Raw genomic sequence first — 17,247 nt, 5'->3', positions numbered from 1 at the left:
TCAGGACTCTATTACTAGGCCAGGAAAATGGCTCAGTGGATAAAGACACCTGCTGGCAAGGCCAAAATCCCTGAGTTCAATCCCTGGGACTCACAAGATGGAAGGAGAGAACTAATTCCCAAAAGTTGTCACCTAACCTCCAAATATGTGTCGAGGCATGCAGGTACACAAAAATAACTAAATAGGAAAGTGCTTTTAAAGGAGGCTCTGTTGATGGCTGAAGTGGTACCTACAGCCAGGGATGAACTGATCAGGACTGGGACATTCCCATTTTTTGTTTGTTTGTTTTCATTTTATCTTATTTGTCAAACATTTTTATTGTCTGACCGTTTCAAATATGCACATATTTAGATCACACTGACTCTTTTCCCCTCTTCTCCCCCCCCCCCCCGAACTTTATGTGCTTCCTTTGTTTCTGTTGGTTTTTTGTAACCCATTGAGTCCACTTAGTGCTGCCTATATGGTCACAGATAAAGGACCATCTACTGGAGCATAAGTAATTCCATCAGGGGTCAAAACCCTGAAGAACACTTACTCTCCATCCTCAAGCAGACAATGACTAACAATGGCTTCTTAGCAAGCGGTGGCACATCAGGAGCCACTCTCCCATCCATTCTGGGGTTTGAGCTACTGGAGGATAAACATTAGCAGCATCACAACCCTGCTGTGAATAATGTGAGTTTCAAGAATGACAGGCCTGGGAAGATATGCCCACTGGTACAATAATGGCATGAACACTATAGAAGCAACCTCTTTTGTTTTGTTAGTAAAACACTATCTCTGGAAGAAAGTGTAAATGGGAAAGGAAAAGCTATTTCTGAAGGATAACTGACTGACCACAATTTTATGCCACCTACTTAAGTTGAAGGAAACACAAAGAAACGATTAATGTTATAGGAGATAAGAATTCTAATTATCCTGATTTGGTCATTACATACTATAAACATGACTCAAATTATCACTCTATACCCCATAAGTCCATACAATTACTGTGGGTTGATTAAAACATTTTACAAATTAAAAATAAGAATGCAATAAACATTCTTATTCCTAAATGTATACTTGACTTGGGTTAGGGGATATGAAAGACTAAAACCTGTATCAACATCTTCTTATTTCTACTTAAAGCTGTTGCATGGTTTAAATATGGATTGTTCCTCACAGATTGATTATTTGAATTCCTGGTCCCCTGAGGGTAGCACTATTTTGGAAGGTTCTGGAAACTGATGGGGTAAGGTAGAGCCCAAGGAAGCAGGTTAATGGAGACTGATCCTTGCGGGTTTCTTATCCCTGACTATGTTCTGTCTGCCTGGCTCCCTGCTTTCCGACTGGCCATGAGACAAACAGCTCTCCTCTGCCACAAGTTCCCACTACCATCATGTTCTACTCAAATGCATGGAGCCAAATGACCATGTGACCATCTGAATCCATGCACCAAAGTAAAACTTCGCTTTACATTGCTCATGATAGGTGTTTTGATCACAGCGAAAAGTACCTATTACAGCTGTTACCTGGTGCTTTTCAATCACACTTGATGCTAATTGCATGTATATGATGCTTTAGATCTTTTCTATTATTGAATCAAGTATAAAATATTACACAATATGAAAATATCTGCCATTTGCTTAAAGCATGATAATTCTCTTATTCATTTAGTATGTGATTACTGATTACCTAAATATGTTAGGCATGAAGAGCACATATCTCAAAGCACTATATATATATATATATATATATATATATATATATATATATATATATTAGCACATGAGATGGCTCATGTGCTAATGTTGCATATATTTTCAGTAGAGGCCAGGATATGGTAAGGGAGACAATGAGATAATTAATAACCAAAGAAACAAAATAACAATGTAATTTCAGACAGTGATAAGCATATGAAAATGGTTCAGCTGGTAAAATCACTTTTTGTACAAGCATGATAACCTGAGTTCAATACCCAAAAACCTGATGGACAGATGGAACCAACTCCAGAAAGTTACCCTCTGGCCAGCACACAACATGCATGTGCATGCACACATACTAATTATAAATTCAAAACTCAGGAAAATTTCAAATCCCAAAATTTAATGTATTAAAATGGCAGAGTGAATGGAAGGGCTTCTAAAAGTCAGAGGGCCAAAAAAAAAGATGAGTCAAGGATGCAGGGAATTTTGTTGCTTCATTTTCCACAGTACTGTATGTTTAGCACTTAGAAATGTCCCCCCACTTTTATGAGAAACTTACAAGCAACTGTTGGATGAGAGAAGCAAGAGTAAAGATCCAAAATTCAGTGTCACCTTTGAGCATGAAAAGATGTAGAGGGCTGGGGTGGGCACAGAGTAGCAGGTCAGGTTGGGCAGGTGCCCACCTAGAGTAGAAACCAAGGGTCCCACTGTGCAGAGTGTTGCAGGCCTTTGTGAAAGAGTTAAACCATAGGAAGAAATCTGGACTTGAGCTGATGAGAAGCCAGGAAATGCAATGAAAATGGAAGCCTACCTTCATCTTCTATCTGTTATAAAGGAACCTCATACCTTCATCTTGTATTATAAAGGAACCTCATACCTCCATCTCCTATCTGTTATAAAGGAACCTCATACCTCCATCTTCTATCTGTTATAAAGGAACCTCAAGCAAAAGTGGAAACGAGGGAAGAAATGGTGGAGACTGAGGAGGCGGGGATCCTGGGAAGGACAGAACTGTCTACTTAGAGTGGTGATGCCCAACCTGCTAGAAGGTGGCACTGGTCGGTCACAGAGGTAACACCCAGAGTGATGGGGAAGACTCAAATGGATTGGCTTTGTTTGTGCACCACTGTGAACTAGGGAAGACGTGACTGTAAAAATTCCATAGTCTAATAGTCACAGTTTAAAACAATTCCTTGTCTGTTTCTCTCCGTCCCACTTTTCACATCAGAGATTCTTCGAGCTTTTACCTTAGTCTCATCCCTACTCTCTCCTTGGTTTTGGTGTGTGAGCTCAACTGACCCCTTCCCAAGTGCCCCGCTCCAGTCTCACGGCTACTCCATTCCTAACTCTTCACCGCTCAAGCCTCTCCTGAATTAACCGTCTTAGTCATGTGGAGCAGAAAGCTCACCAGAGTCCCATCTCTCCATCCATCACATCCAAACAGGCCAATTCTTTTCATATCTGCGGACCCAGCTCCAAAGGCTCCTTGTTCTTTTCCCTGCTGGCAGACATGTGTGCTGCAGCCTTTAACCTTCAACCTGCAGACTCTGAGGTGCTGCAGGCATCCTCTGAGACCAAGTCCTGACCACGCCTTCACGTGTAGATATGCATCAGCTCTGACCTGCTAAACAGGGCCAGTGGGTCAGCCTGCTCAGTTAGGTGTCTTCCCACCACAGGCCCCTGGCAGGATGCTGATCCATGGAGCTCACAGTGTAGCCACATGGGAGCCTATTGCAGTTCCTCCAGTGGCCACCATGAAAGTTTTTCCTACTCTGACTGGGTGCTATCATTTCCTCAGAGGGATGCCTGTGGTGGTATTGTGTTCCCCAAAATATTGTGTACTCTAATAAATTTATCTGGGGTCAGAGAACAGACAGCCACTAAATACAAAGGCTAGAAAATGGTGGCACTCACACCTTTAATCCTAGCATTCCAGAGATAGAAATCCCTCTGGATCTCTGTGAGTTCAAGGCCACATTGGAAATAGCCAAGCATGGTGACACACGCCTTTAATCCCAGAAAGCCAGCCTTTAATCCCAGGGAGTGGTGGTAGAAAGCAGAAAGATATATAAGGCGTGAGGACCAGAAACTAGAAGATTTTGACTGGCTAAGCATTCAGGCTTTTGAGCAGTAATTCAGCTGAGACCCATACCGGATGAGGACTCAGAGGCCTCCAGTCTGAGGAGACAAGACCAGCTGAGGATCCGGCGAGGTGAGATAGCTGTGGCTTGTTCTGTCTCTCTGATCTACCAGCATGGACCCCAATAACTTGCCTCAGGTTTGATTTTATTAATAAGAACTTTTAAGATTCCTGCTACAGGATGCCCCTTCTGTTATTTTAAGTTTTATTCATTCTGTAATACCCAACACTAATGCCACTGTCCCTATGAAGCAGTCTCACATACTCTAGTCAGAACTATGCATCTCTCCTTCCAGTCTGGTACTTATTAGCATTCTGGCTTTTGCCTGTACAGTGACTGTTGGTTTTAGAGAATGGCAACTATATAATCTTAAACTCATGATATTCTGTTCTTTACATACTGAAAGCACTAAAAGAAATAACCATGCTATGATATGGAAAACTGTACATGAAACAGATGTGGGACTCAAAGACAGGCCATTTGTGAACACACAAAGAAAGGTAATTGATGAAATAATCACCATGGTGGATGATCCCATTTTCTAACAATGCTTGTCCCAGATGAACACCTTCTTCAGGCCTGTGAATTTCCCCAATTTCCAGCAGCCATGACACAAATTCACTGCAAGAGAAAGACAATGGAAATGATAAAGTCTGTGTCTTCCTGGGAAGTCTGTCTGGTCCACATATCACGAAGCAGCCATGAAAGAAATCTTAAATACCCAAAGCACCATTTTCAAGAATCCAGCAGATTTTTTTCCCACAGACTCACGACCATAGAAATCAGAATCTATCTCAGAAACCCTATGTGCTGAGCCTCTCCAATACTGCACTCACTAAATAACTATTCTTGGGGATGGCCCTCATTCCCAAAGAGATCATTCAAACATAGATTTAATTAAAAGATGATGCCCCCCAAGGCAAATAGTTGTGGGTATCACTAAGACAAATTTGCAGTAAAGGCAGACATTTTGCAAATAAATTGTTCTCATGTTTATGTTTAAAACACGTGAGCATTTATATAAACTAATGAATATGTTTCAGAATCATTTTTATTATTTGCAAACAAGCCAACACCAAACACATTATTTTCCATTGATCCACAAGTAACAATCACCTTATACCAAACAATCAAAGGGCACAAAATTCTCCGAGTAGGTTGTGCAGTATAAGAAATACATGTTAAGTCAGGGAAGTAGATAAGGGGCTTTCTGTTATAATATAAATGGATTGATTTAAGTTATAAGAGTTAGTTGAGACAAGCTTAAACTAAAGGTCAAGCTTTCATAATTAATAATAAGTTTCTGTGTCATTATTTGGGGGCTGGTGATTCAAAGATAGTCCAACAAAAAAGCTTACTACACTTCAGTCTGAAGTTTCCTTGCCTACAGTTCAGATGTAGCCACATACTATTTCCCGGTAGGTAGTTAAAGGATATCCTGGTGGGCACAGATCCATCAACTCCATGGATCAAACGGAGATAGAAACCTAACCATCCCAAATCATTATACTAACCAATAGAAGTGTCCAGGAGTCGAACGAAGATGGCTGATTACAGTCTGATCTTTGATACAGCTCCAGGGAGCTTTTATAGACTTCACATTCTCTAACTATATGAGTGTGTCACGCTCCCTAATCCACAGTTTCTGCTTCTTTAAATAACCACAGGAGTGCCGGGCGGTGGTGGCGCACGCCTTTAATCCCAGCACTCGGGAGGCAGAGCCAGGCGAATCGCTGTGAGTTCGAGGCCAGCCTGGGCTACCAAGTGAGCTCCAGGAAAGGCGCAAAACTACACAGAGAAACCCTGTCTCGAAAAACAAAAAAAAAAAAAACAAAAAAAAAAAAAAAAAAAAAAAAAAAAAAATAACCACAGGAGCATTAAACGCCTAAGTATGGATTACTGAGTTCAAAATTACAGAAAGAAGCGAGACTGGAAGCGAGAAAGAAGCCCAAGGAGACCAAACTGAAGCAGCTACCCTTCTCATTCACAGAACCTCATGTTCCCACATGACACAGGCTCTGGTTCTGGGCCCCTCACATGACAATCTGTTAGACTCTTAATCTATTCCCTTTCAGTCTGGCTCCAGCTATACGAATTCGGACTAAGCAGAAGTTTAAATTGTCTTCTCACAGCTCTCCAATATCCCTTTACTCTGTGGATTCCTGCCCAACTCTGATTCTCAGACCCTGTGCACTTCCACAGCATGTCCATCATCCTGACCCCAACAGGCACACCCCCTGCCTGACACTCCTTGTCTGACCCTCAGCTCTAATTCCCTGACTACACGGCATATCAGCCATTGTGGAGGCAAAGATGGCGAATGGATGACTCCGCATCTTTGTCTATTATCTCATATCCCTACTGTCCAGAAAAGGCTGATTATGCGTAAGGATTCAAAAATGCTTAGGATAACATTTTTAAAACACAAATCATATAAAATAGATGATATACCCAGAGACTAAGCTTACCTTCCAAGGAAGCACTTAGGGAATGTAGTCAGTTTTCTTTTTCTGTCCTTGATCAGATTGCCCTGTTGGCACATCATTTTATACAATTTCTCACCCTGCTCAGAGATCATTACCCAGGTGTCTTGCTCCATTCCTAACTTTAAGCCTATCAAAAATGAAATAGAAGACATCGTGTTAACTAAAAGTTTTCATCCATTCACTAAGCAAGCCCTTACTGCCATATCTACCATCAGCTAGACTCACAGTGGTTCTCAACCTTCCTTTTTTTTTTTTTTTTTTTTTTGGGTTTTTCGAGACAGGGTTTCTCTGTGTAGTTTTGCGCCTTTCCTGGAACTCACTTGGTAGCCCAGGCTGGCCTCGAACTCACAGAGATCCGCCTGGCTCTGCCTCCCGAGTGCTGGGATTAAAGGCGTGCGCCACCACCGCCCGGCGGTTCTCAACCTTCCTAATGCTTCGACACCTTCATACAGTTCCTCATGTTGTGGTGACTCCCAACCATAAAATGGTTTTTGCTGCTACTTCATAAATGTAATTTTGCTGCTGTTATAAACTGTAATATAAATATCTGTGTTTCCTGGGGGTCTTAGGCAACCCCTGTGGAAGGGTTGTTCGACCTTCAAAGGGTTGTGACCCACAGGTTGAGAACCACTGAGCTAGAGGCTATAGGTTTGAGCTCTGTAGAACTGGGACCAGTTTTTAAGAAATCCATAGAATCCTAGTGAGACTGGCAAGGCTATATTCCCAGTGTGTGAGGCACCCCTGAGAGGCCATGTCCCAAGGGCACATGGTTTTGCCAGTGGAGGGGGGGATAGATGAAATCAGCATAGCTATACTTGAGGTCCATCCTCAAGGGGAGACCACACTGCAGTAGGAGAGGCTTATTCACCACATCTCACCTCTGTGTGAGAAAGGCCACAAAATCATTCACAAGAAGACGGTGTTTAAATATAGAATTACAAATCCTTATTTCTAAGAAAGAATTTTTCACAAGAGCCACTAAAGTCAAGCAATCCATGGCACAGAATCCTGAGGTTAAATGAGAATATAGGTGCTCTGGTGGGTTTGACAGTGTCCTGGTAAAGGTAAATCACTTGGTTCCCTAGGTACTGGGGAGGTAGCAACGTATTTTATGAGCTAGTGAAAAAGGCAGGCCCTATGGGAAAGAAAGTTCTGTCACTTTGTATGTAGCTTAGAGGTCAGGGTATGGAACACAGCAGTGGGGGGATTTACTGTTATGAAGGAGAGGGGAAATCTGGGTGCCTTGCAGGTTTCAAAAGACAAAGGGGAGGGCTGAGGGGTGGGAGGAGGGAGGAGATGGGATCTGTGGGTGGTATGTAGAATGAGTGGAAATTTCCTTAATAAAGAAAAATGAAAAAAAAAAAAGACAAAGCGACGCAGGATGCTTTTCAAGTAAACTGCCATCTAGTAGAGAGAAGTCCACTAAATACTGACAACGTCAAGGAAGTCTGGGGGTCAGCACAGCAGGCGAATACGAAGCCCAGGAGAAAAGGCAAGGCAGGGCACAAAGGCAGTACACAGGTATACAAGCAGAAGTCCCACTAAGGAGAACAGAGAAGCTGAGCAAAGAATATAGTTAGAGGAAGCCAGAGGCAAAGTCCTGAGACCATTCACAGTCAGTGGATGGGGCGGGGGAAAAGTCGCAGAAGCAGAAATGTTTGAACTGCATTTTAGTCCTCAAACCACAAAATTTCATATTAAAATTCTGTGTTTTTACAATGTAAAAACTATTAACATTCATCAGTAAAAATGAATAATTAGGTAAGAATAGAGCCTAATAAAGACAAATATCATTAGAAATTTTATAGAGTATGGATTTTTTTGTTGTTGTTGTTTTTAATTTTTAAATCTTGGGCAGATCATGCCATTTAGAGTTAGAAGGGGGCAACCTGAGGAAAAAACGTTTGCCTTCACAAAACCAATAGCTCCCACTTTATGCACCCACCTTTCCGACGTTCTCTTTCTTTCAAAATAGCTTCAAACCATTCATGCTTCTCTTCAGGGCTTTTAGCCATGCATACAAACCATTTATTTTTTGCTGTGTTGTGTATCTTCCACCCATTCACAACAATGTGCCCACTGCTGTGAAAATCAGCTGAAAAGGAAAAGTGAAGACCAATGACTAAAGAGCAATCTGTATTACATCAGCATGACCATCCAGTTCATGAAAGCACAAAACCATGAAATTAAAAATACAGCATGGATATATGCACGATACTCATATATATATATACAAAATTAAGGTTTGGTATAGTTAGTCCTCATTAATAAATTAACTCATAGTGCTGATATATTGTATGTAATTAAATACTACAAATTAGCATTCATTTAAACTATGTTGGTAAATTTTCAAAAGTAATAAAATAAGAAACTTTTAGGCATCTTTTCAATAATCAAACAATCATGATATTAAGTTCATCTTATCTTTCTAATGCTTCCTGAAAATACATCCTAGGTTTCAGAATAAAGACAGTATTACTGAACAGACAAGCTTCTATTACTTAATGAATGTTTTGGGGAGATAAAGTCAGCCAACAGAATGTGTGTATACAAGTAAAACCCAACAAACAGAAACATATGCATGCCAATCTGCTATTACCACACCAGAATGGAGTGTACTCTTTGAACCCACACCATTCCGTATCCTAAGAGCAGGGAGACAACAGTGACATAATTTGTCCTTCCTAGTCAGTCACTCCCGCCAAGCAGAGATGCCAAGATGGAGAGATGAATGGAAGCAGCCTGACAGCATCAGCACCAGCCAGAGTGGCACCATGTGCCTCCCTGCACATCATCAGGCGGCAGCAGCCAGTCTACAGGGCCAGCCACACACACAACGTGAGAGGTTGGGGAACCCAAGTGGTACACCTCCTGGCATGGCATCTCTTCTCCGAAGCTGCCCATTTTATTGTTTTGAGGGGACACAGATGTTCTTGACAGCCATTTCTTTTTTCATGAATGTCAAACCACCGCATTATCTTCTGCTAAGCGACCGATCCCCAAGATGTATTCTCATCCCTGTCACATGTGCATCCGTCAAATTAGATCAGATATTGGTCTGTATTTTAGATATGTACAGTACGCCTACACACAGCAACTTTTGATCATACCGAATCTCAATATATTGGGGGCATTTTTGTTTGTTTATTTGTTTGTTTTTCAAGACAGGGTTTCTCTATGTAACAGTCCTGGCTGTCCGGAAACTCACTCTGTAGACCAGGCTGGCCTTGAACTCACAGAGATCCTCCTTTCTCTGCCTTCTGAGCACAGGAATTAAAGAGTGCACCACCACCGCCTGGCTCAGAATCTCAAATTTTTAAAAGGAGCTTTTGGGGTTTTCAGAGTTTTACATACTTATATTCATATTTAATTTAAAATAGCAGAACATCACAATCCATGGGAGATTGTGGTTTAACCAGCTTTGGGGAGAATATAAAAATGACTTCATAATTATTCTATACTTTTTTTACTGAGAATTTTTAATGGACTAGTGAAAATAAAACCAAAGCAAACTTTTCTATGAAATACATTTGCAACTTCTCCTTGATATTTGTCACCTGACAAGGTCCTTACACATGAATCATGCTCTGTTGTTTAATAGATCCCATATGTGTTATCTCCCCTATAATCACACTCTGGCGAAAAACATCTGCAATGGGCAGGTTCAGTCTACATGAGAACCACTGGGCCTCCTTTAAAATGAGCATAGCATACTCTTCTCACAGCTAGTACTAAAATCATCTAATAGGATCTGTTTCTAAAATGTGAGAGAATCAATCTGACCAAATAACACAACTGCTGCACCAATGGCACTTGGAAAAATCAGACTGAATCATAGGATTTTAAAGAAATCAGCTTTAAATTGTGCAGACAGGCAAGCACGCATCACGGATGTATGTGTGCCTGCTAAGACCAGAAGTGGGGGCTGGCTGGATCCCCTGGAGCTGGACTTCACACAGTTACAGCATGGGTGCTGGGAACCCAACTTGAGTTCTCTTGAAAAGCAGCAAGTGATCTGAACTGCTGAACCATCTCTCCAGCCCCAAAGTCATATGATTTTAAATGGAAGAATAATGATACTCCATTTAAAGTTCAGGTGAGAATTGTTTTCTAGCATGCTTTTAAAATATCATTTGTAATTTTAAACTCATATGTAGTTTTTACATATATGTACATATATACATATATATGGAGCCTCAAAACCGAGTACATGTATTTCATAATATAATTAGCATATACTTTACAAAACTGCTTAGTTGCTTCTCATTTACTTTAAAATATGGTGCTCTGTAAGTAGTATAACCACAGCACATCGTTCAAAATATTCACATTAAGAAACTTATCCATAAAGATCATTCCTACTGAGACCAAGGCAAAGGTCAATGGTGCTTTCTCCATAGTGAGTTTTGTTTGGTTTTGATTTCAGTTGCTAGGGATCCAAACCAAGGCCTCTCCGATGCTGAGTGTGCACTCTATCACTGAGATAGACCCCAAGGCTCTCTGTCCTATTTAAGATGGAAAAATATCATCAAATGAAATAATTAGATGATTGACACAGAATTGAATCAGCTTCAATGGACCTAAAATATTAATTTTATAAAAGATGTCCAAAAGAGTATGGAATTTAAACTCCTACTCATTAAATACGGAATGTTCAAGTTCAAAAATCCATGGTATCTGATTTCTTATAAAACCAGAAATGTTCAAGGGTCAAATCCAAACAAGTCACTAATGACTTTGAAGCCCTGTGATCTGAGAATTCCTTCCATGAATTCAGCACATTTCCACTGAAGGAGATGGAATGCTTCCAAACTGCTCCATAAAAAATCCTCAGTGAACACAGTGGTAACCATTTAATACCATTTGCATTTTAGTAAGCTGGACAGTATCCAAGCACTGTACACACAAGCTATAGAATGAGGGAATCACCAAAATGTTTGTTCAAAATATCCAATATTAATAATGATATCTCCATAACGCATTCAGCTCTCACTCTGATGATCAACAGTGAATGCATCGATCCTAAGACAAAATTTTAAGATTACAACTCATTCACTTGAACATTTAACATGAAGAGAATTAGTTTTGAAACAAATATTTGATTCTAGCAAATAATTCAAGAAAGAATTCTGGCATCTAACACAGCACAGGACATTACTTAGGACAAAAATGAAAAAAAAAAAGAAAAACACTAATAATTATTATTATAGAATACATTCCATCCAGCATGAATAAAATTACTTTTCATAAGATATTTATGCTCATCTATTCAATTAACTCTTATATAACTACTGAAAACAGCTGGGTGGTTGTGGCACATGCCTTTAATCCCAGCACTCAGGAGGCAGAGCCAGGCGGATCTCTGTGAGTTCGAGGCCAGCCTGGGCTACCAAGTGAGTTCCAGGAAAGGTGCAAAGCTACACAGAGAAACCCTGTCTCGAAAAAAAACAAAACAAAACAAAAAAAATATATGAAAGAAAATATTTTAAAATTTTATTTAAAAGCAAAGCTTAATATTACAGTAATATATTCAATACATTAAGATGTTTCTAAATATTTATGTAGAAACAATGGTTGCAAAGAAAATCTATTTTAAAATGATCAGACTTTGAAAAAATACCTGAGGCAAAACAGAGCAGTAATGCAACGCTTGCTCAGCCTACATGGGAAAGTAGCCACCACTGCACAAAGCCAAACAAAACAAGGAAAACCACCCAAAGAATAAAAATCGCCAGTCTTATCACATTCAAAACTGACCACTGTATTAAAACCTGTGGTTTACCCAGTAAACTAGAAACCACACTTTTAAGAAGTCAACAGCCTTCATTCATCCTTTCTGCCAAACCACACAAACAAACGAGTTCTCAAAGGAGATTTCAATCTTACTGTGAAAGTTAATACCTGAAATTTCAGAAATATCCCTTCTATTATTTTTAACTGGATATTTTATAAGATCATGAACAAACTAATATCTCCAGCAATAATCCTAAAAGAGGACCTTGAAGCTGCTGTGGGATGTTCTGTATGTGCTATGGAAGCCTGTTCTTGGGTTCCTCGTGGCTTTACCCAGCAGGTCCGCATAGAGGATGATTAGGACCACGGGCCTGAGTGCAGGTGTCTGAGATGGTCTGCACTTGGCTGTGCTATGGGATGGTCTGTATGTCAAGTTGCTCTGATTGGTCAATAAATAAAACACTGATTGACCTGTGGCAAAGGCAGGAAGGATAGGTGGGACTAACAGAGAGGAAAAAAAAAAGAACAGGAAGGCAGAAGGAGTCACTGCCAGCCGCCACCCTGACAAGCAGCATGAAAAGATGCCAGTAAGCCACAAACCTCGTGGCAGAGTATAGATTTATGGAAATGGATTAATTTAAGATATAAGAACAGTTGGTAAGAAGCCTGCCATGGCCATACAGTTTGTAAGCAATGTAAGTCTCTGTGTTTACTTGGTTGGGTCTGAGCGGCTATGGGACTGGCGGGTGACAAAGATTTGTCCTGACTGTGGGCAAGGCAGGAAAACTCTAGCTACATGAAGTCACTGAAACGAACACTGAAATCCTGAGAATGGGTGAATGGCAGTATGGCTACAAACCAATTTGCTAACAGCCTCACTCAACATGGGAAATAATGCAGAAGACAGTTATTCAAACTTTTCCACTTTGGAAGAACATATTATCAATTCTTTTATGCTACAGTATAAGCATGATAGACTGCAAGTCGTTAGGTATTATAAATATTTATCATAATTCCTTCTCAAGGGTTTGGGAACTTAGTTCAGTAGCAGGACTTTTGCCTAACAAGTGAAAGGCCCTGGGTTTAGGAGAATAATTAAGTTATATTTTACATGTCAGCTGAAAGCTAAGTGAGTTTCATACCAAATACAATTATTTCTCCTGCAAGTTTTGAACCAAATCAGTGCAATTAACTGTCTGATAGTTTCTGCCTTTTCTAGAAAGCACTTTGTCTACATCTACGGTATATAACAATCCTAAATGTTTTTATAATTCAAGTAGAATAAAAATTTTCCCATCTAATTTTCAGCAGAAGTTCCAGGCTTGCTCAAAACTTTATCTCAACTCCTTCCATTTTGATCTAGATAAAGTATAGCTCTTAAGTTGGTGTGGATAACTGCAGATAAGCCTGATAATATTTTCCATTCCTCATTTTACCCAGCATCCTAACATGGAGAGTACTTGGCAGGGGACATAAGCAGTCTGGCCCAGATCTTTCAGAGCCTCATTTAAAATCTGAGCTCACTGAAAGAATATGAAGGGAATGACCAAGGAAATAGAAAAGAAGAAGAAAATTGAAGTAACAGCCCAAATGGCTTGCTGAAAGAATAAGCAGCAGCCAGCTCTCGGTCCCAGCACACGGATGTCTCAGGCCTGTGGACGCTGCCACTTCCGAGTCAGCTTCCCAGGGTAGGATGTCAGGGACTCATCAGCTGCAGGCTAGCCCCTGCTCCATACCAACAACCAACTACTCCACAATGACTTAGTTCTTAACTCTGGCTTCATGTCTTCTCTTCTGAAATATTGATGGTGTTTACTGTTTCCTCAATCAAAACCTTACTTTTGAATTCCTAAGCCAAGAAGAGGATGAATACCTCCAGAGCTTCCTATGTGTTTCCTCCCAGGAAGGGAAGGGAAGGTGCCCATTTGTCACCTGATTAAAAGTGCTGGGATTAAAGGTGTGCACCACCACCACCACCACCACCACCACCACCACCACCACCGGACCCATTCCTCCTCCTTTTAAAGTTTTTTTTTTTTTAAGTTAGCATAAAAATAATAGGTCCCATTCCAATTCTTGGAATCATGTTTTCAGTTACGACTTATTTTCATAAAGTCTTTACCCATCCCTGCCCATATCATGAGGGGCTTTCCCCTAGCGGATTCAATGTTTCAGATTTTACATTGAAGTCTTTGGTTCATTTTTCAAGTAAGATGAGAGACAGGGTTCTTAGCCCATCTTCTACATGTGGAACCTAGTGCTCTCTGCACCATTTGCTAATGAGGCTTTTGTCTCCAAGGCTTATTTTGACACCTTTGTCAAAACACAGGCGACTATAGCTGTGTGAGTCTCTTTCCAAGCCCCCTATTCTGTGGCATTGGTCTATGGCTATGTGTTGTGTGTTGTTCCACTGCCATGCTCATTTGTTACTGTGGCCCTGCAACAGAAGGTGAGATCAGGTTTGTGATAGTTCCAGCATTGCTCTTTCTACTAAGGACTGCTTTGTCTATCTGGAGCCTTCTCTGCTTCCATGTGCATTGTAGGTTATTTCTTCTACTTCTGCATAAAACGTCATTAGGATTTTGATGGGGATTGGCTTCAGCCTGTAGATTACTTTTAAGAATACTCCTAATTTCACTACAACTTCTGCATTAAAAAAATCTTCCCATCCTTCCAGCGTCTTTTTCGATATTTTCTTCAACATCTTAAAGCTTTCGGTAGCTGTGTTCTCCAGTATTTTGTGAAGACATTGAGAGTGAGATTCCAACCTGGTTTCATGCTTTTGTTACATAATACAGCTACCAATCTCCCTGTGCTGATTCTTACCCAACTACTTTGCTGGAGCCTTCTCGGCATCATCAGTTCAAAAGGTTTTCTGGTAAAGTCTAGGGCCTCTTGTGCATAGAGTCTTCAGGTTCTCTTACTCACAACATGTGCAACAGGGAGAAACTGGTTTCTTCCTTTCTTATTTGTATCTTTTTTTAATTCTTTCTGTTCGCTTAGCAAAGACCGTGAGCACCATATTGAATGAGGAGAAAGATTTGGAACTCCTGTCTCCCATGTTTTAGAGGGGATGTTCTCAGTTTTTCCCTATGTAGGATAATATTAACTCTAGGTCTGTCACATCGTGTTTAACATTTATTTTATAGGGTTGTGTTGCTTCTATTCCCAGTTTCCCAGGGTTTTTTTCCCTGAAGAGGTGCTGAACTTTGTTAAAAGCCTTCTCAACAGAGGCAGCCATATTGTTTCTGTCCTTAAATCTATTTATGTGCTTTTTTACATTTATTAATTTGCATACATTGCACTGACCTTGCCCCCTTGTGATGAGACCTGATTGGTAATGTTGTATGGGCTGTTGAATTCAGTTTTCCAGAATTCTATTGAAAATTGTATATCTATGTTTATAAGAAAAATTAGTCTATAGTTCTCTTTCAATATTCTCTCCCTACCTTCTCCCTCCCTCCCTCCCTCCCTCCCTCCCTCCCTCCCTCTCTCTCCTCTCTCTCTCTCTCTCTCTCTCTCTCTCTCTCTCTCTCTCTCTCTCTCTCTCTCTCTGTCTCTCTCTCTGTCTCTTCCCCCATTACCCTTCTGATATCAGGAAAACATTGGCTTCACCCAGTGAGTCTTATAGCACTCTTTGCATTTCTTTTTTGTGGACAATTTGGAGATGCACTGGTGCTAGCCCTCTGATGGTTTGGTGGACTTTGGCGGTGACTCCAACAGTGTGGCCTTTTCTTAGTTGGGAAACGTCTGAGTACTGCTTTCATTTCATTGACTGCTATGGATTTCCTTAAGTTGTTTATATTCTACTGATTTAATTATCATAAAACATAGTATCTAGAAAATTATTCATTTCTTCTAGCTCTTCTAGGTTTCTTTTGAAATATGTTTTCCAAACTTCCCCCAATGATTCTCTGGATTTCAGTAAAATCTACAGTAGCTATCCCTTTCTCCTCTCTAGTTTTATTAATTTAGGTCTTTTCCCTTGTTGTTGGGATTTGGTAACTACAGGTTTGTCAATCTCTTTCATTTTTACAAGGGAAAAATTCACTGGCATTTTCTCTCATCTTGGCTATTACTTAAAAGAAAGATTTCTGGGGAAATGAATCCATATACACCCTTCGTCATAATTCACTTCAGTTGTCAACTTGACACATCTGACAAGAAGGACAACTTTGAAGTTATAATGAAAATCATCGGGGAAAATGTGATTCAATTTACAAATACCTTAGAAATAGAGCTTTTTATTTTAGTTACTGGTTGTGACTAATAATATTTTCATGAGCATGTTTGTAAAGGCCAAATTTCCAAAAATCTTTATGGTCCTTTAGTAATAATGAGCTTTATCTAGCACTTAGAACCACAAAAATCATCCGCATACAGTTTCCCTCTGTAAGTCAAGTGACAATTGAGCCACATGTAACCACCACTACCATTATTTATATTCTATAATGAAAATGTTGTAGAGCAAAATTACCATTCAGATAAAATATTACTTAACGAGAATCAACTCATTCATTAGACATTTCTCCACATACATTTTATGTTCCCAAATATAAAATTGCTAATATCCTGTGGTATTAAAGCAAAATAGACATACTCAGACAAAGCACAGCATAATTCTTTTTCAAGTGTTTTTCTTTTAAAATGGTATTTTTCAGCCAACACCATTTACAAGCTAAACAAGGATCCTGCACACCTACATCTCACCTATGTCCATCCACAACCTGTTGTTACACCCAACAAGACACTGCTAAGTGCTGATAACTGGAGTCAGAATTCTACCTCATGATGAGTTTAATAAGTGTGCTTACCTGTGCCATCATCCACATTTTCCACTTCCATCACCTCGGTATTGATCCGACCTCGAAAAATGTACCTGTGTCCATCTGTGGATGCCTTGCTATTCTTCAGCCGTCTTAAACAAATGAGACCACAAAGCTTTTGTTACTAAACTTAATGTAAAACAGTATGCTTTTTAAAGTCTTTGAAAAAGTCGTCAATCAGTCAGTATCATAAAAAGTTGGGGGCAGTTAACACTCAATCTTCTCATTCACAGTGGTGCTGGTGGGTTGTTATGCAGGCTGGAAGGAGGGGAATTTTTGAAGCAAGATTTCATGTATCCTAAGCAAACCTAAAATAAACTATATAGTAGAGAATGACTTTGAACTTCTGATCCTCCTGCCTCCACTACCCAACTGC

At 40.1% G+C, this 17,247-nt stretch overlaps 1 protein-coding gene across 1 annotated transcript in view; it reads right to left on the bottom strand.

Moving 5' to 3' along the window:
* Prex2 (phosphatidylinositol-3,4,5-trisphosphate dependent Rac exchange factor 2) overlaps positions 1 to 17,247 on the bottom strand; it is a 299,642-nt gene that overhangs the window by 183,128 nt on the left and 99,267 nt on the right. The window contains exons 8-11 of the mRNA XM_006974690.4: positions 16,860 to 16,963; positions 8,258 to 8,407; positions 6,295 to 6,439; positions 4,347 to 4,447 (exon numbers count right to left, since the gene is read on the bottom strand). Coding sequence (XP_006974752.2) covers positions 4,347 to 4,447; positions 6,295 to 6,439; positions 8,258 to 8,407; positions 16,860 to 16,963 — 500 coding nt within the window. The remainder of the gene's footprint in view (positions 1 to 4,346; positions 4,448 to 6,294; positions 6,440 to 8,257; positions 8,408 to 16,859; positions 16,964 to 17,247) is intronic.

This window comes from Peromyscus maniculatus, chromosome 2 (assembly GCF_049852395.1).
Source record: "Peromyscus maniculatus bairdii isolate BWxNUB_F1_BW_parent chromosome 2, HU_Pman_BW_mat_3.1, whole genome shotgun sequence".
Lineage (NCBI taxonomy): Eukaryota > Metazoa > Chordata > Mammalia > Rodentia > Cricetidae > Peromyscus > Peromyscus maniculatus.
The sequence above is the reverse complement of the archived record's forward strand: the minus strand, read 5'-3'. Positions and strand labels throughout refer to the sequence as shown.